Source organism: Ochotona curzoniae, unplaced genomic scaffold (genome assembly GCF_017591425.1).
Source record: "Ochotona curzoniae isolate NIBS_2020 unplaced genomic scaffold, NIBS_Ocur_1.0 scaffold_2683, whole genome shotgun sequence".
Lineage (NCBI taxonomy): Eukaryota > Metazoa > Chordata > Mammalia > Lagomorpha > Ochotonidae > Ochotona > Ochotona curzoniae.
Window position 1 is genome coordinate 8,531,225 of NW_024467100.1, and position 27,942 is coordinate 8,559,166.

The window sequence follows — 27,942 nt, forward strand, 5'->3', positions numbered from 1 at the left end:
GAACTGTTCTCTGTCCGGTTTTGGGATTAAGGTGATGTTGGCTTCATAGAACGAGTTTGGAAGGGTTGCTTCCTTCTCTATTGTTTTGAAGAGCTTGTAGAGGATTGGGGTTAGTTCTGTTCAGAATGTTTTGTAGAATTCTGTGGTGAAGCCGTCTGGGCCTGTGCTTTTTTTCGTTGGGAGATCCTTGATGACTGTTTCAATCTCTGCCTCGGTTATGGGTTTATTTAATTCTTCAGTTGCCTCCGGACTGAGTTTTGGTAAGTGGTGAGAGTCCAAGAACTTTTCTATTTCTTGGTGATCCTCAAATTTGTTTTTTTGTTTTTTTTTTTTAAAGATTTATTTTTATTATTATAAAGGCGGATATACAGAGAGGAGAGACAGAGAGGAAGATCTTCCGTCCCATGATTCACTCCCTAAGTGAGCGCAATGGCTGATACTATGCCGATCCGAAGCCAGGAGCCTCTTCCGGGTCTCCCACGCGGGTGCAGGGTCCCAAAGCTTTGGGCCATCCTTGACTGCTTTCCCGGGCCACAGGCAGGGAGCTGGAAGGGAAGCGGGGCTGCCGGGATTAGAACCGGCGCCCATATGGGATCCCGGCGTACAAGGCGAGGACCTTAACCACTTGCGCCACCAGGCCGGGCCTGATCCTCAAATTTGTGGGAGTACAGTTCTTTGTAGTAATTTCTAATTATTTTCTTAATGATTGCAGTGTCTGTTGTTATGTTGCCTTTGTCATCTTTAATGCTATTGAGTCTCACCTTCTCTTGTTTTTTTTTTGGTCAATCGGGCCAGTGGAGTGTCTATTTTGTTTATTTTCTCAAAAAAACAACTTTTTGATTTGTTGATTTTATGTATAGTTTTTTTTATTTCTATTTGGTTTATCTCCTCCCTTGTTTTGATGATTTCTTGTTTCCTATTGTGCGTGGGACTCTTCTGCTGCTGTTTTTCCAGATCCTGGAGGTGTGTGGTTAGTTCCTGTATTTGGCGTCTTTCTTGGGCCTTGACATGGGCTCCGATTGGGATGAATCTACCTCGTAGCACTGCTTTGGCGGTGTCCCACAAGTTTTGGAATGTTGTATCAGAGTTTTCATTGGTTTCCATAAATTTTTTTTATCTCATCTTTAATTTCTTCTCTGACCCATTGTTCATTTAATAGCATATTGTTCACATCACCTTAATCCCAAAACTGGACAGAGAACCATCAGAGAAGGAAAACTACAGACCTATTTCTCTGATGAACATTGATGCTAAAATTCTCAACAAAATCCTAGCCAATAGAATTCAAAAAATCATCAGACAGATCATTCATCCGGATCAAGTAGGATTCATCCCTGGAATGCAGGGATGGTTCAACATTCGGAAATCCATAAATGTTATAAACCACATACAAAAACTGCAAAACAAGAACCACATAATAGTTTCAATAGATGCAGAAAAAGCTTTCGACAAAATCCAACACCTCTTCATGCTAAAAACTCTAGCCAAAGTAGGCATAGATGGGAAAATCCACAACATAATCAAAGCAATTTATGAAAAACCCAACGCCAGTATCATACTGAATGGAGAAAAGCTAGAACCCTTCCCACTGAGATCTGGAACAAGACAAGGATGCCCGCTATCACCACTGCTATTCAACATAGTCCTAGAGGTACTTGCAGAGGCCATAAGACAAGAAAAAGAAATCAAAGGCATACGTATAGGAAACGAAGAAGTCAAGCTTTCACTATATGCAGATGACATAATCCTATACATAGAAAAACCAGGAGACTCAATACAGAAACTACTAGAACTTATACGAGAGTTTGGCAGAGTGGCAGGGTACAAAATTAATGAACGAAAATCAACAGCCATAGTGTACGCAAATAACACCAAGATGGAAGAAGATCTAACCAACAGGATACCATTCAAAACAGCAGAGAGAAGTATGAAGTATTTGGGAATAAATCTAACCAAAAGCGTAGGAGACCTATTCGAAGAAAACTACAAACTATTTAAAAAGGAAATTGAACAAGACCTCAAAAGATGGAATAACATCCCATGCTCCTGGATAGGCAAAATCAATATCATTAAAATGTCTATACTACCACAAGCAATATACATTTTCAACGCAATTCCAATCAAATTGCCCAAAACATTCTTCACGGAACTGGATACAATGATTCAAAAGTTCATCTGGAAACACAAAAAACCACGAATAGCTAGAACCATCCTGAAGAATAAGAAGTTAGCAGGGGGAATCACAATCCCGGACCTCTGGACATACTATAGAGCAGTGGTTATCAAAACAGCCTGGTACTGGCACAAAGACAGGAAGGAAGATCAATGGAATAGAATAGAAGCACCAAAAGGGAACCCACACAGATACAGCCAATTAATCTTTGACAAAAAGACCAATGACAGTCCAAGCAAGTGGGAAGGCCTCTTCAGTAAATGTTGGGACAACTGGCTGATAGCCTGTAGAAACAAAAAAAATAGACCCACATCTATCACCATACACTAAGATCCAATCTACATGGATAAAAGACCTAAACCTACATCCAGAAACCTTCAAACTCTTGCAAGAAAATGTAGGAAATACCCTGCAAGACCTAGGAGTAGGTCCTGACTTTCTAAGAAGGACACCAAAAGCAATAGCAGTTGAGAACAGAATAAACAAATGGGACCTCATCAAACTAAGAAGCTTCTGCACAGCAAGGGAAACAATCAACAAAGTAAAAAAGCAACCCACAGAGTGGGAGAAGATCTTTGCACACTATATAGGCGATAGGGGGCTAATTTCCAGGATATACAAAGAACTTCAAAACAACCAAAAAACCAAAACAAACAGGCCACTCAAGAAATGGGCACGGGAAATGGGCAAACATTTCACAAAGGAACAAGTCCAAATGGCAAACAAACATATGAAAATATGTTCCAGCTCCCTGGCAATAAGGGAAATCCAAATTAAAACATCAACGAGGTACCACCTAACACCAGTTAGATTGGCCCACATAAACAAGAACACCAACGACGCTTGCTGGCGAGGATGCGGGGAAAAGGGAACCCTACTCCACTGCTGGTGGAGCTGCAAATTGGTACAGCCTTTATGGAAATCAGTCTGGAGAACACTCAAACAACTCAAAATCTGCATACCATATGACCCAGCAATAGCACTCCTAGGAATATATCCAAAACACCTGTTTCACGACAAACCAACATGCATCCCTATGTTCATAGCAGCACAATCAGTAATTGCAAAAACATGGAAGCAACCGAAATGCCCATCAACAGAAGATTGGATAAGAAAGCTATGGTTCATCTACTCCATGGAATACTACTCAGGTATTTAAAAAAAAAAAAAAAATGCAGTTCTTTGTGGCTAAATGGGCCCAACTGGAAAGCATAATGCTAAAGGAAATGAGCGAATCCCAAAAGGTTAGATACCACATGTTTGCCTTGATTTAACTTGTAATTTTTGTTTGGTTGTTGGTTATTTTTTGAACCTGTCATTGACACTGTCTCAACCCAGATGTTTCGAAGAATGGAACTTGCATTATTTTTAACATATTGTTTACCCAATACTATGTCAATTAATTCCATAATGTTGTATATTGATACTGAGGTTTTGTTGGGGCTTTTAACTGACCGGATCTTTACTCTGTTAGCCCTATCTTCAGACTAGAGAAGGTCTCCCCAAGAGGCCACTGAACTTATCTGGACAATAAGACGCTGGACTTTATGCTAGATATGTGTTTGCAAGGAACGAATCTCAACTGAACTTGAACTGTGGTTATGCAACAAGGTGGAGGAATCCACCATGGGGGGAGGGGTATGGGAGGGGTGGGGGAATCCCCAGTGCCTATAAAACTGTATCACATAATACAATGTTAACAACAATAAAAAAAAAATGTGAACTGTTATTAGTGTACAGGAGTACAACTAATGCTTATGTGTTGGCTGTCATTTTATGGATTTTTAAAGTACATCCAAGAAGTTTATTGGTTTGTTTTCTTCATTACAGAATTTTATTTTATAACTCCTTGAGCTATGAATATTAAACACATGCATTTATTTCATGTGAATTATATCTCACTAAGTTTTTCAAAAATTAAGCCAATTAGTCAGTTCCTAACGTGATAACTTGTTGAACTAAAAAGAAGTCTGTAAAGTCACTTCCAGGTTTTGATGCAAAGTTGCGTGTTGAAGAGGTGGTACAGAGCTGGTATAGATAGACTGTGTATATGGCAGTGGAGCTGTTACAAGCATTTGGTGCAGGAACTAATGGCCAGCATGTCTCTCCCCTCTCTCTTTTCCATTCTCTCCCTGACGCTCTTTCACTTCAAGTCAGTGAATGTGACTCTTCAACTTTACTCTGCTTTTTAAGGATTTCCGTTTCAACTATATAAATAAACAAAAATAGATACAATTTGAACACATAAATGAGTGAGTACATAAGTAACTGTCCAGAATAAATATAAGCTTGTCATAAATGTTAAATTATTATATGATAATGAAATATACTTATGCATTGTTAATTATTACGTTAAAACTCCCCTATTGAACCTTTTTTAGATACTATATGTTCACTTCATTCCTTTTTCCATCATGTTTTTAATTTTTTTTAGATTTATTTATTTTTATTGGAAAGGCGGATATACAGAGAGGAGGAGAGACAGAGAGGAAGATCTTCAATCTGATGATTCATGTTGATACTGCGTTGATTCGAAGCCTGGAAGCAGGAACCTTTTCCGGGTCTCCTACGCCGGTGCACGGTCCCAAAGCATTGCGCTGTCCTTGACTGCTTTTCCAGGCCATAAGCAGGGAGCTGGATGGGAAGTTTAGCTGCCTGGATTAGAACTGGCACCCATATGGGATCCCATCGCCTTCAAGGTCAGGACTTTAGCTGCTAAGTCACGCCACCAGACCCTCTACAATAGAATTTAATAGCATTATACAATTGTTGTCTCTACTTAAAGTATTTTTGTTTTGTACAGTGATAACTGTAGAATTGCCTACAGGGCAGACCTCTGGCAACAATTAAATTCCAACTAAATGTGTATCTGTCTTGCGGTTTTGGAGATGGCCCACTATTGCTCTCATATATGAAAAAAAAATTTTTACCCTGTACTCCGATCCTTTTTAAGAATCTATTTGTTTTTATTGGAATGGCATATTTACAGAGAAGGAGACAGAGACGTGAAAAGATCTGCTGGCTCACTTCCCAAATAGCTGATACAGCTGGAATTGAGGAGAACTGAAGCCATGAGAGTGGAGCCTCTTCTGGGTCTCCCAGGCAGGTCCCGGGTTAAGGCTTTGAGCTATCTTCCACTGCTTTCCCAGGCCACAAGCAGGGAGCTGGAATGGAAGTGAAGTAACTGGGCTCAAACTAGCGCCATTATGGGATGCCAGCATTTGGAGGAGAAGGATTAGCCAGTTGAGCCAATATACTGCCCCCAGGACTATATTAATATTGTTTTGTATTACCAGATTTACTGAAGCATATACATTTCAGATAGTCTTGCCACATGCTAAAAAAAAATGAGTGAATTCTTAAAGGAGTTGAAGAAAATGTTAATTTCAGTTACAACAATTTGCATTTCACAGTTGATATACATATCAAAACATTGTGTTGTTGATCTTAAATATACACATATATTGGATAATTTAAATTAAAAATCAAAATCTGTCTTAATTTTGCATAAAATCTGCATTTTCTCTGAAATATAAAACATTGGTCTAATTCTGTATAAGTATTAAGCCAAGTTGAAAAATTATAATAATGAGTAATTTTTTTAAACCTTGATAATGATTAAGTTTTGAATTGACAAATTAGAACAAGGGTAAAGAAATATTTTTTTCATTACCCAGCTTTGAAAAAGTTATCACCTCATGATTAAAGAAAATTTCAGATATATGTTCATCAAACATGTTTGTGCATTATCTTATAAAATAGAATTCTTACGTGAAATTGAATTTTGCATGGAAAAAATTTTACCATTGTTGCAAATCTAGTAATTATTCTGATTTCTTCATCTACAACATTGGTTTTTTTAAAGATTTATTTATTTTATTGGAAAGGCAGATGTACAGAGAGGAGGAGAGATAAAGAGGAAGATCTTCCGTCCAATGATTCACTCTCCAAGTGGCTGCAACAGCCAGTGCTGTGCCAATGCGAAACCAGGAGCTAGGAAATTCTTTCCTGCACATGGGTGCAGGGTCCCAAGTCTTTGGGCTGTCCTTGACTGCTTTCCCAGGCCACAAGCAGGGAGCTGGATGGGAGTGGAGCTGCCAGGATTAGAACCTGCAGCCATATGGGATCCTGGCATGTTCAAGGCAAGGACTTTACCATTACGCTACTGCGTCGGGCCCACAACATTGTTTTAAAAGTTTGGTTTTGACAATAGTTAAACTACACAGACATAAAAGGGGATTCAAGAACGATCCTGACAACCTCTTAACAGGAGGTCATATGCAAGGAGCATGGGGTCCCCAGAGCAGAGCAGGGGGACAGGAGGAGGCTTATATCCCAACCCTGAAGACTCCTGGATCCTCACCAAGGACTATCAGTACGAGCACCAAGGACTACATCCCAACTACCAAGGAGACCACTGGGAATTGGAGTGCCTCCAGATGGCAAGAACTCTGAGGTCATCCACTCCCACTTGAATCTACCACATGGGATGAAAGAAGTCCAAATCCTCCCTCTCAGGATCCAAGCTCATCAGAACAATAGTCAAAAGCCCTGAGCAGTCCACAGAAACAGAAGAACAGTAAACTTTCTTTGCGACTAGGGAGGGGAGCTCTCTCTGGTCCTTGCTTGGTTCCAACTTTGGGTCCACACCCTCTCTGGCAATGACCATCAGGATCGCTCCAGAAACCCCTCAAAACAAACAAACAAACAAACAAACAACCAAACAAAAAATCTAGAATAGATAGAGAACAACAAGGAAAGCCTGGAATCAGACAGGAAACGGTCAGCGTGGATTCACTTATACCTTACTAGGCAGGACACAAAGATTAGTTACTCCTCGCTAGGACATTGAAGATTTCTCTGCACACCCCTCCTTAAAACTGTTCTGCACCGAAACTGTTGACACATGTCTTCTTAGAGTTATAAGTCAGTCTAGACTGCCCCCCCCCCAAAAAAAAGCCGGTCCAGCAAAATTATACTTCAACGCTATAAAAAGCTAAATACTACAATGACAATAGACACGAGACAGCTGAACAGTAATCTATAGCCATTTTAAGGTGTATAGAACCCAGTGGTATATAAACTAAAATCTAAATGTCAATGAAGAAATCACAGGATGTGGTTAAGAACTTGCATTTTTTGGAGTCCGGCGACCTAAACCTTTGTGGGCGGGCCTGGCCGCGGAGGACGCTGGATGAGATGGCTGCCCCATGCCCATTACACACAAGCCGCAGCTGCAGCCATGCGGTGTGCAGCCAAGGGCGGCCAGTGCGCCATTTGGCCCTAGGCTTCGCCTGCTGGCTGCCCAGCCAGGGAACACTGGGATTTTCGTTATTAGATATGATGGATAGATAGCTTCTAGCTGAATCTACAGTGTTTCAGGGACGTGAATTAATCGTAAAGACAGTAAATCTTCCTCAGATAAACCTGTAAATAGTACTGTCCCAGCCCATGTGTGTTGATCAATTTTAAAACCTTTTACACTTTCAAAACATTGTGCTCATTAAGAATGGGGCAGAGAGCAAGAAATCTTCCATAGCCTTAGAAAGTGTGAGGAAGACATATAGTGTAACCTACCAGGAAAATGAAAGGTAACTTGTTGGTAATAGACTCAAAACAACATTAGACAACTCTTAAACTACAAAAACATACAGGGGGAACTAAGAGCAATCCTGACAACCTACCAACAGAACGACATATGCACAGAGCAGGGATTGACCCCAGAGTGGAGCACGAGGACAGGAAGAGGTCGGTATCCCACACCTGGAGACTTCATAAACCCCACCAAGGACTATCAATACGGGCACCAAGGACTGCATCCCAACTGCCAAAGAGACCACAGGGAACTGGAATGCCTTCGGAACCTGTGAACTCAGAGGGCATCCCTCCCAAACTGGATCTACTACACGGGATGAAAGAAGCCCGAAATCTTCCTGGGGGGATCCAAGGACGTCGGAACAACAGCCAGGAACCCAGAGCGGTCCTCAGAATCAAAAGAACAGTAAACTTCCTTCAGGACTAAGGAAAGAAGCTTGCTCTTGTCCTTACTTAGTTCCAATGTTGGGTCTCCACCCTCTCTGCAATGACTGTCAGGGTTGCTCCAGAGCCCCCCCTCCAAACACACACACACACACACACACACACACACACACACACACACACACACACATAAGAATAGACAAAGAACAACAAGGAGAGCTTGGTCAGCACATGGACTCAAACATACTTTGCTAGGTAGGACATAGAGCAAGTACTCCTCACCAAGGTGCCAAAGATTTCTCTGCTCACCCCTCCTATAACGGTTATGTACCTTATATGGGGAAATGTCAATGTTGGGGCTTTTGATTAATTGGGTTTACTCTGTTGGCTCTACCTTCAGACCAGAGAAGGTCTCTCCAAAAAGCCGTTGACCTTATCTGGGCAATAATATGAGGATCACAATGCTTGGAATATGCTAGCAATGAAGGAATCTGAACTGAACTTGAACTGTGTCATGCAACACGGTGGAGGAATCTACCATGGGGGGAGGGTTTTGGGAGGGGTGGTGGGAATCTCAGTACCTATAAAACTGTGTCATATAATGAAAAAATAAATTAAATACGAAAAAAAAGAACTTGCTTTTTTTTTAACCATATTGGTTACTCAATACTATGTCAACTAATTCCATAACGTTATAAATTGTTGCTGATGTTATGTTGGGGCTTTTAATTGATCGGGATGATACTCTGCCGGCTCTACCTTCAGACCAGAGATGGTCTCCTCAACAAGCCGTTGAACTTATCTGGACAATAAGATGCTGGACTTTATGCTTGGTATATGCTTGCAATGAAAGAATCTCAACTGAATTTGAACTGTGGCAATGCAGCAAGGTGGAGGAATCCACCATCGGGGGAGGGTTTGGGGAAGGGTAGAGGGAAATCCCAGTACCTATAAAACGTGTCACATAATACAATGTAATTAATTTTAAAAAGTTTGTTGTTTCAAATGATAATAAATTTAAGACCCATGTACTGATATTTATTAATATTTCATTAATCTTCCATAGAAGATGTTTGCCATTTTTAGTCTACAGTTCTTTTGGAAATGTAGCATTCGTACTGCAAAATCTCACATAACCTGGGCTTTGAAGATTAGATAGTCATTATGTCTTCAAGATGTTCTTTTTGCCTCTCATTTTCTGTATGTTGCAGTATTTGTGCTGTGATCCAGTTCCAGTTTGATTGTAATATGTGTCTCTCTCAAGAGGCTTATATTGTGTGTTCACTACATCATACCATTTTACAGATTTTGCGGTTTTAAAAATTGTTGGGCCGGCCATTCATCCCTCTAGCTGGTTTGGGGTTGGTCCATTCCCTGCATTATCAATCAGAAAAAAAAGGCACTTAGGCCACCAGGAGAAAGCTCATGAGATTTTTGATGGAAATGAGTCACTCAGCTGTAATCACTGAGCTGAAGAATGGAGCATAAGCCCATGGATCTATCACCAGTGTAAATGTCAGAAGTAATGCGCATCTTAGAGTTGTAAAAATAAGAGAGAGCATGTGCAGCTGAAGATGCTGAAATAACGTCAATACTTTATTCTGCCAGTCACCTAACATCTGGACACGCTACTTACAGATGTTAAACTGGAGGTAAAACCTAAGAAAAGAGACGCTGTTGCAGGAAGAGGCCGAGTGAGATAGAGAGAAAGAGGTCGTGGCTGTGGAGGAGGACGAGGGCTTCCCGGGATATTATGCCTCTTAAGATTGCTGCTTCAAAGTATTAAATGATTCCACACATTTTTTGGTACAAGTTTTGTAGGTTTGTCGCTTTTTCATAACAAGAAATTTTGCACATAAAAGATGTTAAAACTATCGAAATAACGGGTATGTATAATGCTAATAATTGACATTAAACGGCAAATTATATGTCAAGCATATTTTACAATAAAAAGGGATGAGAACACTATTTTTCTATTTAGATGTCTTTATATAAAAATTTGACTAGTTCAAAAATTAAAAAGGATTTAAAACTAAAATATCTGAATAGAAAATGAGATATATGTCTTAGAAGTAAATTATATGCATACAAAATAATACATTGATCATATGTCAAAAGAGATGTAATTTAGTTATTTACATCTTACTTAAAAATGGAGAGAGAGAAAGATAGTATGTGCGTGCATATCAGTGTGTGTGTGTATGTGTCTAAATGAGTTAAAAAAGCAAAGAGATAGAACTTTGATCCACAACTTAATACTTCAAATACTCAGAATGGAAGAAATTTGATCAACAGAAGCTAGAATCTGAAAGGTAAAAACAAATCTAACTTGTGAGTAGAAGAGAGCTAACTTTTTGAGCCATGTTTACTGACTCCAAAAGATGTGAATTAAAGAGAGGTGTATCCAAAGTAGTGCTCACATCCTGTTTCAGGGGACTTATTGCAATGTTGAATCCTCTACTATGGATGCAGGAAGTGTAAAGCTGAAGAGTCATATTCACTGTCTTGAAGTGAAAGAGCGTCAGGGAGAGAATGGAAAAGAGAGAGGGGAAGAGACATGCTGGCCATTAGTTCCTGCACCAAATGCTTGTAACAGCTCCACTGCCATATACACAGTCTATCTATACCAGCTCTGTACCACCTCTTCAACACGCAACTTTGCATCAAAACCTGGAAGTGACTTTACAGACTTCTTTTTAGTTCAACAAGTTATCACATTAGGAACTGACTCATTGGCTTAATTTTTGAAAAACTTAGTGAGATATAATTCACAAGAAATAAATGCATGTGTTTAATATTCATAGCTCAAGGAGTTATAAAATAAAATTCTGTAATGAAGAAAAACAAACCCATAAACTTCTTGCATGTACTTTAAAAATTCTTAAAATGACAGCCAACACATAAGCATTAGTTGTACTCCTGTACACTAATAACAATTCACATTATAATGAAATCAAGAAAGCAGTCTAGGAGCAGGTGCTTGGTTAAAGGGGTTCAAATGCTGTCTGTAATGTTCAAATGACCTATGAGAGGGCTTGGTTCAAATGTCAGCTCCACTCTGGTTCCCAGGTTCTTAAGAATAAACACCCAGGAAGGCAGAGGGGATGACTCAAGAAATAGGATCCCTGTCATAGATATGCTAGAGCAAGATTGGGTTCCTGGTTGTTGATTTCTGCTTGGCCCTGCCCTGACTGATGCAAGCATATTGAGAAGTGAATTAGCCTATGGAGGTTCTCTCACTCTCTCTTTCTCTCTCTCTCTCTCTCTCACTCTCTGGCTCTTTGAATAAATTAACTAGAGCAAGACAGCGATCTTATTTACAATAACATGGAAAGAATAAAGCAAGTAGCAATAACCTGAGCCTAGGCAGTATATGACTTGCACACTGAAAACTATATTATATTCATGAATTCACATCAAGATAACATAAGTTATTTGGAAGATACCTTGTGTTCATGGAGAAAAAAATACGAATGCTGTGGCAAGATACAGACTAAATGTTATAATTACACATTCCCAGTGACAGATTTTTAACAAAATAGAAAGAGGGAAAAAAAATTTAAAGCTTGTAAAACAGAAGACATAAAACATAAAATCTCTTGAAATGGAGGTGTAAAGCTAGAGATATCACATTTCCTGATTTTGAAATACATGTTTAGCTTTTAAATATGTTATGCTGACAGAGTGTTTAACAGTGATGGATATGTTCATTATTTTTAATCTTTCATAATATATAAATTATACTCATAGGCACACAGTTATTTGAAAGGCTAAAATAAATTTTTTTGACAAGTAGTATGAAGCTGATATAAAGAGATGCATCAGGAGTATTTGAAGAGTTCTAGAAATGTGCATTATGAAAAATTGTGGTGCAAAGTAGCACCCCAGTTGGCACCCATATGGATGCTGGTGTTTGCAGGTGGAGGATTAGCCAGTTGAACCAAGCTTCTGGCCCCAAGGCGTTTGTCTTCTTTTCTGTTACAACAGAATTTTTGGATCGTTATCATACTTGTACCTGAACCCTTAAGAAACACATTTGTTTTTCACTGTTTAATTCCTAATCTCATTTGCTCTCATTAGTGCAGGTGTGAGACTTTTTCCAGGGATTTCTTGATTAAGAGAACTAAGGATCTTATTGTTGAAATATTTGCTACATCCAGGCTTGTTTGGTGCCTGGATCATTCAAGGAAGAAGTATCTTTGCAGCACTATAGAGGAACTGCTGCATAGAGACGTGGAGTGTTCTCTTATTGGTGTCACTGGCATGTTTCCGTGAAATGGCTTAATGCAAAGGCAGGCAGGCGATGAGTGATAACAGTGATGGCAACAATTACAGGCATTATCTAAGTGTGACTTGGACTGGCAAACACTGATCCTGTCAAGAAAATTCCAATGGCTCCCTCAAACACTGGCCAGGATTCTGGAGATTCACTCTCCAGAATTCCTGATTTTCAGAATAATCTGCGCATACTCCTGTTGGTGCATTTGGCTCACTCTCAAGAGTGGCTGTTATTGCTCCCTGATGTCACTGTCACATTGCTGTCAGCAGTGTTTTTATTAGCCAAAGAATGTGTGTTTTCATTATGGTTGTACGAATGCCCTGCATTATGACTGCATTCTTACAATGAGTTTATACAAGAAAACCCATAGCATATGGAAAAAACTGATATCTTGAATGTATTACATAGAATGAAGAACTTCATGTGTCTATCAATGACAGGTAATTTTAAGGCTGCTCTTCCTATGGTTGTTACCAAAAGGTGAATTAAATGACATCATGTATTGGGAAGTTGCAATAATGAGAAAAGATTCTTTGAAATTTGAGCAGTTATTGTGAGCTTTCCATTTAGTGACAGCTGGTTTCAGGCAATTTTCAAAATATTTATTTATTTATTTATTTATTTATTTATTTAAAATGTTTTTTTTATTGGAAAGGCAGATATACAGAGAGGAGGAGAGAGAGAGAGGAACATCATGTGTTCGAAATTTCACTTCCCAAGTGAATGCAACAAATGGAGCTGAGCCAATCCAAAGCCAGGATCAAGGAGCTTCTTCTGGATTTTCCACGTGGGTGATGGGTCCCAAGGATTTGGGCCATCCTGTACTTGTTTCGCAGGCCACAATGATCCAGATTGATGGGAGTCAGGGCTGCTGTGATTCGACCTGGCGAAAGTATGGAATCCCGGCGCATGCAAGGCCAATACTTTAAGCATTATGTTGTGGTGCTGGGCACATATTTATTTATATCTATTTGAAAGGCAGAGTTACAGATAGAGAAAGAGAGACAGAGAGATCATCATGTCTATGGTTCACTCCCCCAATCATCACAACATGTGGAGATAGACCAGTCTGAGACCAGGAGCTTCCCCTTGGTCTCCCACGTGAGTGCAGGAGTCAACCACCGGGTCATCATCTGATGCTCTCTCAAGCACGTTATCAGGCAGCTGGATTGAGAGTTAAGCCACCAAGACATGAATTGGTGCCCACATAGGATGCTGGCAGCACTACAGAATCTTGACCTGAAATATCTCAGCGCAGGACCCTGAGGCTCTTATTGCTAATGTTGAGTCATTCATTCCAAGAATAGAAAATGCCACTTTACTCATTGTGTTTCTTCTTGTCAATGTAACAGAATTTGCTATTGAACTCACTTCCTATATAAAATGGTTCACCATTACATTTCAACATGATGAAATCTAGATCTATGTCAATACATACAGACATATGCTCTTAATAGGAAGACAAATCTGACTTACACTAAGATATTTGCAAGAGTACAGAGTTTTTGCTAGGTATATTCGAAACATAGTGTTGATAAGTGTTAAAAGTATTCCAATTGGTGTAGCAGGTGACATTTCAAAGAGTATCTGTGAACACTTCATTGGAAAAGGAATTGTTGACAGAATATTGCTCCACAGATCATGCCTAGACAGTGATAGGAAAGGCCTCAGGATCATTTTTATCCTCCAAGATCACTACAGGCTAAAACTTTTGTTTGGATTCTCTACTGCAAAATCAATCATATTTGACAGTGAAACCTAGGTCTGTTATTGTAGTCAGGTAGTATTTTTCATGCTTTGCCTTCATATATGTGAGTACTAACACACAATCAGATTTAAATGTGATGTTATGGACACAAGACAGAAAAGGCAGGTTTAGAAAGAGGAGATATTGAAGACACTGGCAATGGGTAAAAATATAGCCCAAGAGAAGTGAGGACAGGGGAGTGAGTTGGACAGATAGTCTTGGAGGATCCTTCTACGTTGAAGAGATTGGAATCTGGGAGACGCTAAAATTTCCTATTTTAAGATGCAGGATAGAAGGTCAAGCAGGTGAACTGAATGATCTTTCCTAAGAACACGTGTGCCTTTCCTCCGTGGTCTGAGGAAGTTGAGGACTGTCAGCCAAGGGGCAGTGGTGACAAAGAATTTCCAAATCAGAGTTCGAGAGGAAATGAGAGGTAGGAGGCACTGGGTGGGGAGGGCACTTGTTTTTTTCTGGCTCCAATATGTGATTTGGATGATGAAGATACTTGTCAGCCAGAAGAGAGCCTGAGTCACTGCACAGGGCCAAGAAAAGGTTTGATTAATCAGGAGAGATCAAACACCAGTTCTGAGTGAGGATTAAACGCACAGTGAAATGCTGCTGCTGCTGCTGCCACTCCTAGTCCTGGCAGATCTCCTCCCAGGTGGTGACAATAAGGACGGTAAGAACAACTGGCAGCTGCCAGCACTGGTGCAGAGGGTCTGCATACAGTCAGTGCTATGCTTACACCGTGGTGCTGTTCCCTCTGGTTCTCTCTACAGCTCTGGAGTATCTCAAAGTCTCAGGCTTGTGGAATGCTTAGCCTGTGGGTTCTGTGTCTGATTCTCTTCAATTTTCATTCTTCTAACTTCCTCCTGCTTTCTTCTTCTCACCATGTGATTCTTCTTTCCTTACAGCCCTCCAGGGACCGACATCTTACCATGTCATCCAGATCTCATCCTTTATAAACAGCTCCTGGACACAAACTGAAGGTTCAGGCTGGATGGAAGATTTGCAGATTCATAGATGGAAAGAAAGTAATAACTACTCTACGATATTCCTGACACCCTGGTGTAACGGTACCTTCAGTAAGGACGAGATTGAAGAAATGGCAGCGCTCTTCAAAATCTACTTCTCTGGACTCACAAGGGAACTGCGTGACCACCTCCTTGAATTCCAGATGCACTGTGAGTTCAGCCTTCCCTGGTATACTCTGCATGGCTACTTTCACTTTCTGACTGAGGCTGCCCCTCCCTGGCATCCTCCTGGCCTTTTTTTTTTTTTTTTTTGCTGTATTCACCATCACACTTGCTCTTACTTTCAGTGCGTTCTCATGGCATCTTCACACTTTCTGAAAGATTCCTATTCTTGAGAACTCTTCAATCTTTGGAAGTTCTAGGCTTCCCTTCAAAATAGTCTCTCTGTGACTTGTACATCAAACACCCTTATTTCTCTTATCTTAGGTCTGAGTGACCTAACCTGTGTCTCCTTCCTCTAACCCGGCTCCTCAGCTTTCTGCCTGCACTCCTCCAAAAGATTCAACTCTGAAATAGTGTGTTTCTCTCTCCATGATGAAGTTCCTGGCATCCTTCCTCTCCTTTTATTGCCTCTACAGCTTCTTCACAGCCCCTCTGCATGCATAACATAAATACTTCTCTCCAGGGAGATTGTGTTCAATGGTATTAGTGACTTTTGACTCATTCCACAACTGTAAAGCAACTCAAAAAATAAAAGAACAACAACAACTCCAAGAAAAAATAAAGGATAAACTCATGTTCTCACTCCTGCCTTTATTTGTTGTTTACTGCTGAGTTACTAAGGGTCTACTTTCTCCCCAGATCCCTTTGAGATACAAATGATAGGAGGCTGTGAGTTGCATTCTGGAGGTGCCATTGAAAGCTTCTTAAGGGCAGCTTATGAAGGACAGAATTTCCTGACCTTCAAGAATTATTCATGTTTGCCTGATCCAAAAGCTGGTTACAGCGCGGAGATAGTATGTGCACTACTTTCTCAATACAGAGGAATCTCTGAAATTGTGAAGATACTGCTCTACAAAAAATGCCCCCGGTTTCTGCGTGGTGTCCTTAAAACAGGGAAGGCCTACTTGCAGAGGCAAGGTAAGTCCTATCGTGTTTCACTTCTTACCACCACCTGTAACTTTCAGAAGAGAGATAGCCAAAGATAGAGGATTTCCTTTGCTGGTCAAAGGAATAGATGAGGATGCTGTCCAACCTGTGGATTCTTGGACCCTATGCTTTGCAATAGGATCACAAGACAACATCTTTCTTGCTCTTTCTTGCTCCAGTGAAACCCAAGGCCTGGTTGTCCAGTGGCCCCAGTCCTGGGCCTGGCCGTCTTCTGCTGATATGCCACGTGTCTGGGTTCTACCCAAAGGCTGTGTGGGTGATGTGGATGCGGGGTGAAGAGGAGAAGGTGGATCAGCAACATGAAATCCTTCCTTTTGCTGATGGGACGTGGTATCTGCGAGTGACCTTGGATGTTCCTGCTGAGCAAGCAACAGGCCTGTCTTGTCGGGTGAAGCACAGCAGTCTGGGAAACCGAGATATCGTCCTCTTCTGGGGTGAGAAAGAAGCAGGGCCCGGGTGTGAAAATGTAATAGAGAGTCTTCCCAAATCCAGGAGCACTGGGAAGGGTTAGTGTTGACCAGAGGGTAAACAGGAATAAGGAGAGAGGGACAGAGGCATGAACACACAGAAACTGAGAGAAAGAGAGAGTTGAGAGAGAAAGTTGGAAATATGAAACGGAACCAGAGATGATCATACATTTGTAGTATTTCCAGTGTGATGATGATGGTATAGTGGGCCGTGAAATACAGAGCATTGGCTCTATGGAAATTGCAGTGACTTTTCTGTGTTCTCTTTAAATTACCAGGACGTTCTGTCTCCATTGGCTTGATATTTTTGGCAATTCTGCTCTGTTTAGCCATTTTGCTGATCCTGGCCCTATGGTATTGGAGGCGCTGGTGAGTATCTCTAGTTAGTCTCCCTCTGCCCCCTTCTCAGTGGTTTCCACCACTTCACGTAGTTGGTGCTTTTGTAAGAAGACTTTTCACCTTGTCCTTGTCTTCCCAACTCCCTGTCTCCTCTGTAGTAACAACACTGGTGACATTTATCACTTTTCCCGTTGTTAATGTTCAGATCAGGTGCGCTACTGAATTCAGAGTTTTGTGCAACCTTTATCATTACATGCCTCAGATCCCCTTTCCTCTCACAAAACTGAAACTCTTTAACCACTGCCTCCATTACCCTCCTCCTCCCTGACCTGGGCAAGAACCATTAGAATTTCTACTTGTGTGAGTTTAACACCTCACTCTAGGCCCATCCTGCAAGGGAAGTCATGTAATATTTATTTGTTGTGGCAAATTTATCTTTTTAGTATAATGCCTTCAAGGCTTATGTTGGAGCACATGCCAGCCTTTGCATCCTTGTTAAGGCTGTTTAATATTCAGTCCCGTCCATCTTTGTACCACATTCTGTTTTGTTTTTCCATTCGTATGTTAATGCTCATTCCAGTTCTTCAGCATTTGCTTTTGCAAATAATGACCTAATGCATAAGGGTGTGTAAAAAGCACAGACACACAAACTTATCTGCCTCAAATTTCTGTCTCCTTCTCTTTGACTCTCTGTCTCCATATATATATATATATTTATAGGTATATATTTACATAATAAAACCTGTCTTATGTTTTTGGCAGGTCCTATCAGTGCGTCATGAACTTTTTTTACACCATCTCCCTCATTTGCAATAAATTGTGAGAAGCCCAGAAATCAATATTTCTTCCAATATTTTAGGTGAAATCAGATTTTTGAGATTGTAAATATCATATTGTCTGTACCAGTGTAAAAATAATTAAACTTTTTCATTATTAGCTGCTATCAATAATAGCATTCATTATTATATCAACATTTAATACTTGTCCTGCACTTTTTGAGATTACTTAATACTTTACATCTTGTGCTCTCTTGATGTATCACATACTGGGTTGAAAATGGTAAAGTCTGTTGCTTATCTTTCTTGTTTATTTTTTGTGTATAATTATAGACATGATTATTTATGTATATATGCTCAGATGTAGTTTGCTGAGTTTAAATCTGTGTATTTAATTTTTTCAATGTGTGAAGTAGAAATTATTTCTTTTGTCCTTTTTTCTAATGGTAGGTTAGAGGGTTTTGTTTTGTGTATAAATGTGTATATTCCCCATCAAGGGTGGGAAACATTCACAAGTGAGGGGTTAATGCTGAAAATTATCATAATTTTGTGACCAGTTCAAAAAATGAATCTATTGCTTCACTCCTTGTTTCAGCCTTTTTTTATTTTTTTAAGATTTATTATTTTAATTACATTGTGTTATGTGACACAGTTTTTTAGACACTGGGATTACCCCTACCCTTCCCATAACCCTTCCCCCAGGGTGGATTCCTCCACCTTGCTGCATTGCCACAGTTCAAGTTCAGTTGAGGTTCTTTCATTGCATATACCAAGCATATACCAAGCATAGAGTCCAGCATCTTATAGTCCAGATAAGTTCAAAGGATCCTTTGGTGACAGGAGGCAGTCAGTGTGGACTCACTTTTATCTTACTAGGTTGGACACAAAGATTATTTACTCCTCACTCGGGCATTGAAGATTTCTCTGCACACGCCTCCTTAAAACTGTTCTGCACCGAAACTGTTGACATATGTCTTGTTAGAGGTGTAAACCACTCTAGCATTCCCGAAAATAAAAAAGCCCGGTACAGCAAAATTACACCTCCACGCTATAAAAAGCTAAATACTGCAATGATAATAGACTCAAGTCAGCTAAATAGTAATCTATAACATTTTAAGGTGTATAGAACCCGGTTGTATTTAAACTAAAATCAAAATGTAAATGAAGAAGTCACAGGCTTTGGATCGGCACAACAGTGGCCATTATGGTCACATAGGGAGTGAATCATCAGATGGAAGATCTTCCTCTCTGTGTCTCCTCTCCCTGTATATCCGCCTTTCCAATAAAACTGAATAAATCTAATAAAAAATTTTTTTTAAAAAAAATGAGAAAAAGGCACGAAGTGAATATATAATACTTTAAAAATAGGTCAATTGGAGAATTTTTAAGTTATAATTAACAATGTATAAAGTATATTTCATTATCATATAATAATTAAATAATTATGAGAAGCATATATATATTCTAGACGGTTATTTATTTACTCATTCATTTATGTGTTCAAATTGTAACTATTTTTGTTTATTTCTATAATTGAAACGGAAATCCTTAAAAAGCAGAGTAAAGTTGAAGAGTCACATTCACTGTCTTGAAGTGAAAGAGCGTCAGGGAGAGAATGGGAAAGAGAGAGGGGAAGAGACATGCTGGCCATTAGTTCCTGCACCAAATGCTTGTAACAGCTCCACTGCCATATACACAGTCTATCTATACCAGCTCTGTACCACCTCTTCAACACGCAACTTTGCATCAAAACCTGGAAGTGACTTTACAGACTTCTTTTTAGTTCAACAAGTTATCACGTTAGGAACTGACTAATTGGCTTAATTTTTGAAAAACTTAGTGAGATATAATTCACATGAAATAAATGCATGTGTTTAATATTCATAGCTCAAGGAGTTATAAAATAAAATTCTGTAATGAAGAAAACAAACCAATAAACTTATTGGATGTACTTTAAAAATTCTTAAAATGACAGCCAACACATAAGCATTAGTTGTACTCCTGTACACTAATAACAGTTCACATTATAATGAAATCAAGAAAGCAGTCTAGGAGCAGGTGCTTGGTTAAAGGGGTTCAAATATTGTCTGTAACATTCAAATGACCTATGAGAGGGCTTAGTTCAAATGTCAGCTCCACTCTGGTTCCCAGGTTCTTAAGAGTAAACACCCAGAAAGGCAGAGGGGATGACTCAAGAAATTGGATTCCTCTGCCCAGCGCACATCAAAGTGGTTAAGGTCCTTGCCTTGCATGGCCAGGATCCCATATGAGCACCGGTTCTAATCCTGGGGGCCCCGCTTCCCATCCAGTTACCTGCCTGTAGCCCGGGAAAGCAGTCCAGGACAGCTCAGAGCTTTGGGAAACTGCACCCGCGTGGGAGACACAGAAGAGGCTCCTGGTTTTGATCAGCATACCATCAGCCGTTGCGCCCAGTTGGGGAGTGAGTCATCGGACTGAAGATCTTGCTCTCTGTCTCTCCTCTCTGTGTATCCACCTTTCCAATTAAAAATAGAATAAATCTTAAAAAGAAAAAAGAAAAGAAAATTGGATCCCTGTCATAGATATGCTAGAGCAAGATTGGGTTCCTGCTTATTGATTTCTGCTTGGCCCCACCCTGACTGATGCAAGCATATTGAGAAGTGAATTAGCCTATGGAGGTTCTCTTTTCCTCTCTCTCTCTCTCTCTCTCTCACTCTCTGGCTCTTTGAATAAATTAACTAGGGCAAGACAGCGATCTTATTTACAATAACATGGAAAGAATAAAGCAAGTAGCAATAACCTGAGCCTAGGCAGTATATGACTTGTATTCTGAAAACTATATTATATTCATGAATTCACATCAAGGTAACATAAGTTGTTTGAAAGGTGCCTTGTGTTCATGGAGAAAAAAATACGAATGCTGTGGCAAGATACAGACTAAATGTTATAATTATCAAATTCCCAGTGACAGATTTTTAACAAAATAGAAAGAGGGAAAAAAAATTAAAGCTTGTAAAACAGAAGACATAAAACATAAAATCTCTTGAAATGGAGGTATAAAGCTAGAGATATCACATTTCCTGATTTTGAAATACATGTTTAGCTTTTAAATATGTTATGCTGACTGAGTGTTTAACAGTGATGGATATGTTCATTATTTTTAATCTTTCATAATATATAAATTATACTCATAGGCACACAGTTATTTGAAAGGCTAAAATAAATTTTTTTGTCAAGTAGTATGAAGCTGGTATAAAGAGATGCATCAGGAGTATTTGAAGAGTTCTAGAAATGTGCATTATGAAAAATTGTGGTGCAAAGTAGCACCCCAGTTGGCACCCATATGGATGCTGGTGTTTGCAGGTGGAGGATTAGCCAGATGAACCAAGGTTCTGGCCCCAAGGTGTTTTTCTTCTTTTCTGTTACAACAGAATTTTTGGATCGTTATCATACTTGTACCTGAACCCTTAAGAAACAAATTTGTTTTTCACTGTTTAATTCCTAATCTCATTTGCTCTCATTAGTGCAGGTGTGAGACTTTTTCCAGGGATTTCTTGATTAAGAGAACTAAGGATCTTATTGTTGAAATATTTGCTACATCCAGGCTTGTTTGGTGCCTGGATCATTCAAGGAAGAAGTATCTTTGCAGCACTATAGAGGAACTGCTGCATAGAGACGTGGAGTGTTCTCTTATTGGTGTCACTGGCATGTTTCCGTGAAATGGCTTAATGTAAAGGCAGGCAGGCGATGAGTGATAACAGTGATGGCAACAATTACAGGCATTATCTAAGTGTGACTTGGACTGGCAAATACTGATCCTGTCAAGAAAATTCCAATGGCTCCTTCAAACACTGGCCAGGATTCTGGAGATTCAACTCTCCAAAATTTCTGGTTTTCAGAATAATCTGTGCATACTCCTGTTAGTGCATTTGGCTCACTCTCAAGAGTGGCTGTTATTGCTCCCTGATGTCACTGTCACATTGCTGTCAACAGTGTTTTTATTTGCTGGAGAATTTATGTTTTCATTATGGTTGTACGAATGCCCTGCATTATGACTGCATTCTTACAATGAGTTTATACAAGAAAACCCATAGCATATGGAAAAAACTGATATTTTGAATGTATTACATAGAATGAAGAACTTCATGTGTCTATCAATGACAGGTAATTTTAAGGCTGCTCTTCCTATGGTTGTTACCAAAAGGTGAATTAAATGACATCATGTATTGGGAAGTTGCAATAATGAGAAAAGCTTTGAAATTTGAGCAGTTATTGTGAGCTTTCCAATTAGTGACAGCTGGTTTCAGGCAATTTTCAAAATATGTATTTATTTATTTTAAATGTTTTTATTTTTATTGGAAAGGCAGATATACAGAGAGGAGGAGAGACAGAGAGGAAGATCTTTCCATCCGATATTTCACTTCCCAAGTGAATGCAACAAAAGGAGCTCAGCTAAACCGAGGCCAAGATCAAGGAGCTTCTTCTGGATTTTCCACGTGGGTGCAGGATCCCAAGGATTTGGGCCATCCTGTACCTGTTTTGCAGGCCACAATGGTCCAGATGATGGGAGTCAGGGCTGCCTTGATTCGACCCGGCGAACTTATGGAATCCCGGCACATGCAAGGCCAGTACTTTAAGCATTATGTTGTGGGGCTGGGCACATATTTATTTATATTTATTTGAAAGGCAGAGTTACAGATAGAGAAAGAGAGACAGAGAGATCATCATGCCTTTGGTTCACTCCCCCAATCATCACAACATGTGGAGATAGACCAGTCTGAGACCAGGAGCTTCCCCTTGGTCTCCCATGTGAGTGCAGGAGTCAACCACTGGGTCATCATCTGATGCTCTCTCAAGCACATTATCAGGCAGCTGGATTGAGAGTTAAGCCACCGAGGCATGAATTGGTGCCCACATAGGATGCTGGCAGCACTACAGAATCTTGACCTGAAATATCTCAGCGCAGGACCCTGAGGCTCTTATTGCTAATGTTGAGTCATACATTCCAAGAATAGAAAATGCCACTTTACTCATTGTGTTTCTTCTTGTCAATATAACAGAATTTGCTATTGAACTCACTTCCTATATAAAATGGTTCACCATTACATTTCAGCATGATGAAATCTAGATCTATGTCAATACATACAGACATATGCTCTTAATAGGAAGACAAATCTGACTTACACTAAGATACTTGCAAGAGTACAGTGTTTTTGCTAGGTATATTCGAAACATAGTGTTGATAAGTGTTAAAAGTATCCAAATTGGTGTAGCAGGTGACATTTCAAAGAGTATCTGTGAACACTTCATTGGAAAAGGAATTGTTGACAGAATATTGCTCCACAGATCATGCCTAGACAGTGATAGGAAAGGCCTCAGGATCATTTTTATCCTCCAAGATCACTACAGGCTAAAACTTTTGTTTGGATTCTCTACTGCAATATCAGTCATATTGGACAGTGAAACCTAGGTCTGTTACTGTAGTCAGGTAGTATTTTACATGTTTTGCCTTCATATATGTGAATACTAACACACACAATCAGATTTAAATGTGATGTTATGGACACAAGACAGAAAAGGCAGGTTTAGAAAGGGGAGATACTGAAGACACTAGCAATGGGTAAGAATAAAACGCCAGAGATGTGAGGACAGGGGAGTGAGTTGGAAAAGATAGTCTTGGAGGATCCTTCTATGTTGAAGAGATTAGACTGAATCTGGGAGACCCTAAAATTTCCTATTTTAAGATGCAGGATAGAAGGTCAAGCAGGTGAACTGAATGATCTTTCCTAATTACATGTGTCCTATCCTCCGTGGTCTGAGGAAGTTGAAGACTGTCAGCCAAGGGGCAGTGGTGACAAAGAATTTCCAAATCAGAGTTGGAGAGGAAATGAGAGGTAGGAGGCACTGGGTGGGGAGGGCACTTGTTTTTTTCTGCCTCCAATATGTGATTTGGATGATGAAGATACTTGTCAGCCAGCAGAGAGCCTGAGTCACTGCACAGGGCCAAGAAAAAGTTAGATTAATCTAGAGATCAAACACCAGTTCTGAGTGAGGATTAAACGCACAGTGAAATGCTGCTGCTGCTGCTGCCACTCCTAGTCCTGGCAGATCTCCTCCCAGGTGGTGACAATAAGGACGGTAAGAACAACTGGCAGCTGCCAGCACTGGTGCAGAGGGTCTGCATACAGTCAGTGCTGTGCTTACACCGGGGTGCTGTTCCCTCTAGTCCTCTCTACAGTTCTGGTGTATCTCAAAGCCTCAGGCTTGTGGAATCTTTAGGCTATGGGTTCAGTGTCTGATTCTCTTCAATTTCATTCTCTCTGATTTCCTCCTGCTTTCTTCTTTTCACCTTGTAATCCTTCCTCTCTTTACAGCCCTCCAGGGACCGACATCTTACCATGTCATCCAGATCTCATCCTTTATAAACAGCTCCTGGACACAAACTGAAGGCTCAGGCTGGATGGAAGATTTGGAGATTCATAGATGGGACAGTGATAATCAAACTGTCATATTTCTGACACCCTGGTGTAACGGTACCTTCAGTAAGGACGAAATGGAAGAAATGGCAGGGCTTTTCAAAATTTACTTCACTGGATTCCCAAGGGAACTGCGTGACCACCTCCTTGAATTCCAGATGCCCTGTGAGTTCAGCCTTCCCTGATATACTCTGCATGGCTGCCCTCACTTTCTGACTCAGGCTGACACTCCCTGGCATCCTCCTGGCCTCTTTTTTGCTGTACTCACCATCATACATGCTGTTACTTTCATTGCGTTCTCATGGCATCTTCACACTTTCTGAAAGATTCCTATTCTTGAGAACTCTTCAATCTTTGGAAGTTCTAGGCTTCCCTTCAAAATAGTCTCTCTGTGACTTGTACATCAAACACCCTTATTTCTCTTATCTTAGGTCTGAGTGACCTAACCTGTGTCTCCTTCCTCTAACCCACAACTTTCTGCCTGCACTCCTCCAAAAGATTCAACTCTGAAATAGTGTGTTTCTCTCTCCATGATGAAGTTCCTGGCATCCTTCCTCTCCTTTTATTGCCTCTACAGCTTCTTCACAGCCCCTCTGCAAACATAACACAAACACTTCTTTCCAGGGAGATTGTGTTCAATGGTGTTAGTGATTTTTGACTCATTCCACAACTGTAAAGCAACTCACAAAATAAAAGAACAACAACAACTCTAAGAAAAAATAAAGGATAAACTCGTGTTCTCACACCTGCCTTTATTTGATGTTTACTGCTGAGTGACTAAGTGTCTACTTTCTCCCCAGATCCCTTAGAAATACAAATGATAGGAGGCTGTAAGTTGCATTCTGGAGGTGCCATTGAAAGCTTCTTAAGGGCAGCTTTCCAAGGAAAGAATTTCCTGACCTTCAAGAATTATTCATGTTTGCCTGATCCAAAAGCTGGATACAGCGCGGAGATAGTATGTGCACTACTTTCCCAATATCAAAGAATCTCTGAAGTTGTAGAGATACTACTCTACGAAAAATGCCCCCGGTTTCTGCGTGGTGTCCTTAAAACAGGGAAGGCCTACTTGCAGAGGCAAGGTAAGTCCTATCGTGTTTCACTTCTTACCACCACCTGTAACTTTCAGAAGAGAGATAGCCAAAGATAGAGGATTTCCTTTGCTGGTCAAAGGAATAGATGAGGATGCTGTCCAACCTGTGGATTCTGGGACCCTATGCTTTGCAATAAGATCACAAGACAACATCATTCTTGCTGTTTCTTGCCCCAGTGAAACCCAAGGCCTGGTTGTCCAGTGGCCCCAGTCCTGGGCCTGGCCGTCTTCTGCTGATATGCCACGTGTCTGGGTTCTACCCAAAGGCTGTGTGGGTGATGTGGATGCGGGGTGAAGAGGAGAAGGTGGATCAGCAACATGAAATCCTTCCTTTTGCCGATGGGACGTGGTATCTGCGAGTGACCTTGGATGTTCCTGCTGAGGAAGCAACAGGCCTGTCTTGTCGGGTGAAGCACAGCAGTCTGGGAAACCGAGACATCGTCCTCTTCTGGGGTGAGAAAGAAGCAGGGCCCGGGTGTGAAAATGTAATAGAGAGTCCTCCCAAATCCAGGAGCACTGGGAAGGGTTAGTGTTGACCAGAGGGTAAACAGGAATAAGGAGAGAGGGACAGAGGCATGAACACACAGAAACTGAGAGAAAGAGAGAGAGTTGAGAGAGAAAGTTGGAAATATGAAACAGGGAACCAGAGATGATCATACATTTGTAGTATTTTCAGTATGATGATGGTATAGTGGGCCGTGAAATACAGAGCATTGGCTCTCTGGAAATTGCAGTGACTTTTCTGTGTTCTCTTTAAATCACCAGGACGTTCTGTCTCCATTGGCTTGATATTTTTGGCAATTCTGCTCTGTTTAGCCATTTTGCTGATCCTGGCCCTATGGTATTGGAGGCGCTGGTGAGTATCTCTAGTTAGTCTCCCTCTGCCCCCTTCTCAGTGGTTTCCACCACTTCACGTAGTTGGTGCTTTTGTAAGAAGACTTTTCACCTTGTCCTTGTCTTCCCAACTCCCTGTCTCCTCTGTAGTAACAACACTGGTGACATTTATCACTTTTCCCGTTGTTAATGTTCAGATCAGGTGCGCTACTGAATTTAGATTTTTGTGCAACCTTTATCATTACATGCCTCAGATCCCCTTTCCTCTCACAAAACTGAAACTCTTTAACCACTGCCCTCCATTACCCTCCTCCTCCCTGACCTGGGCAAGAACCATTAGAATTTCTACTTCTGTGAGTTGAACACCTCACTCTAGGCCCATCCTGCAAGGGAAGTCATGTAATATTTATTTGTTGTGGCTAATTTATCTTTTAGTATAATGCCTTCAAGGCTTATGTTGGAGCACATGTCAGCCTTTGTATTTTTCTTAAGGCTGTTTAATATTCATTCCCATCCATCTTTGTACCACATTCTGTTTTGTTTTTCCATTCGTATGTTAATGCTCATTCCAGTTCTTCAGCATTTGCCTATTGCAAATAATGACCTAATGCATATGGGTGTGTAAAAAGCACAGACACACAAACTTATCTGCCTCAAATTTCTGTCTCCTTCTCTTTGACTCTCTGTCTCCATATATATATATTTATAGGTATATATTTACATAATAAAACCTGTCTTATGTTTTTGGCAGGTCCTATCAGGATATCATATGAACTTTTTTTACATCGTCTCCCTCATTTGCAATATATTGTGAGAAGCCCAGAAATCAATATTTCTTCCAATATTTTAGGTGAAATCAGATATTTAGATTGTAAATATCATATTTTCTGTACCAGTGTAAAAGTAATTAAAGTTTTTCATTATTAGCTGCTATCAATAATAGCATTCATTATTATATCAACATTTAATACTTGTCCTGCACTTTTTGAGATTACTTAATACTTTACATCTTGTGCTCTCTTGATGTATCACGTACTGGGTTGAAAATAGTAAAGTAAACATGTGACTCTGTTGCTTATCTTTCTTGTTTATTTTTTGTGTATAATTATAGACATGATTATTTATGTATATATGCTCAGATGTAGTTTGCTGAGTTTAAATCTGTGTATTTAATTTTTTCAATGTGTGAAGTAGAAAATATTTCTTTTGTCCTTATTCCTAACGGGAGGTTAGAGGGTTTTGTTTTGTGTATAAATGTGTATATTCCGCATCAAGTGTGGGAAACATTCACAAGTGAGGGGTTAATGCTGGAAATTATCATAATTTTATGACCAGTTCAAAAAATAAATCTATTGCTTGTTAACTTTTTTTTCATTTTTTTAAGATTTATTTTTTTTATTACATTGTGTTATGTGACACAGTTTATTAGACACTGGGATTGCCCCTACCCTTCCCGTAACCCTTCCCCCAGGGTGGATTACTCCACCTTGCTGCATTGCCACAGTTCAAATTCAGTTGAGGTTCTTTCATTGCAAGCATATACCAAGCATAGAGTCCAGCATCTTGTTGTCCAGATAAGTTCAAGGGCTTGTTGGGGAAACCATCTCTGCTCTGAAGGTGGAGCTGGCAGAATGTCATCCCGTCCAATCAAAAGCCCCA

The 27,942-nt window shown here is 40.1% G+C and overlaps 2 protein-coding genes and 1 pseudogene across 2 annotated transcripts; all 3 read left to right on the plus strand.

The window, feature by feature from the left end:
• Positions 1 to 9,577: 9,577 nt before the first annotated feature.
• On the plus strand, positions 9,578 to 9,942 carry LOC121171561 (annotated as a pseudogene).
• Positions 9,943 to 14,781: 4,839 nt separating this feature from the next.
• LOC121171635 (T-cell surface glycoprotein CD1b-2-like) lies at positions 14,782 to 17,367 on the plus strand. Its single transcript, XM_041003392.1, has 5 exons — positions 14,782 to 14,857; positions 15,093 to 15,362; positions 16,014 to 16,292; positions 16,481 to 16,756; positions 17,068 to 17,367. Exons 1-5 carry the CDS (start codon positions 14,791 to 14,793, stop codon positions 17,160 to 17,162), a joined length of 987 nt encoding a protein of 328 aa, XP_040859326.1. The 5' UTR covers positions 14,782 to 14,790; the 3' UTR covers positions 17,163 to 17,367.
• A 6,578-nt stretch (positions 17,368 to 23,945) lies between these two features.
• On the plus strand, positions 23,946 to 27,648 carry LOC121171636 (T-cell surface glycoprotein CD1b-2-like). Its single transcript, XM_041003393.1, has 6 exons — positions 23,946 to 24,021; positions 24,258 to 24,524; positions 25,160 to 25,438; positions 25,627 to 25,902; positions 26,215 to 26,305; positions 27,035 to 27,648. The coding sequence occupies exons 1-6, from the start codon at positions 23,955 to 23,957 to the stop codon at positions 27,054 to 27,056; spliced, it is 1,002 nt and encodes a 333-aa protein (XP_040859327.1). The 5' UTR covers positions 23,946 to 23,954; the 3' UTR covers positions 27,057 to 27,648.
• The last annotated feature ends 294 nt before the right edge of the window (positions 27,649 to 27,942 follow it).

What these genes read in the sequence shown, in the direction of transcription:
- LOC121171635 (XM_041003392.1), top strand. Translation starts at nt 14,791, where the DNA reads ATGCTGCTGCTGCTGCTGCCACTCCTAGTCCTGGCAGATCTCCTCCCA. An exon ending in CCTTGAATTCCAGATGCACT is followed by an intron (nt 15,363 to 16,013) that starts GTGAGTTCAGCC and finishes CTTTCTCCCCAG; the next exon opens with ATCCCTTTGAGATACAAATG. An exon ending in AGATATCGTCCTCTTCTGGG is followed by an intron (nt 16,757 to 17,067) that starts GTGAGAAAGAAG and finishes TTAAATTACCAG; the next exon opens with GACGTTCTGTCTCCATTGGC.
- LOC121171636 (XM_041003393.1), top strand. Translation starts at nt 23,955, where the DNA reads ATGCTGCTGCTGCTGCTGCCACTCCTAGTCCTGGCAGATCTCCTCCCA. An exon ending in CCTTGAATTCCAGATGCCCT is followed by an intron (nt 24,525 to 25,159) that starts GTGAGTTCAGCC and finishes CTTTCTCCCCAG; the next exon opens with ATCCCTTAGAAATACAAATG. An exon ending in CTATGGTATTGGAGGCGCTG is followed by an intron (nt 26,306 to 27,034) that starts GTGAGTATCTCT and finishes TGTTTTTGGCAG; the next exon opens with GTCCTATCAGGATATCATAT.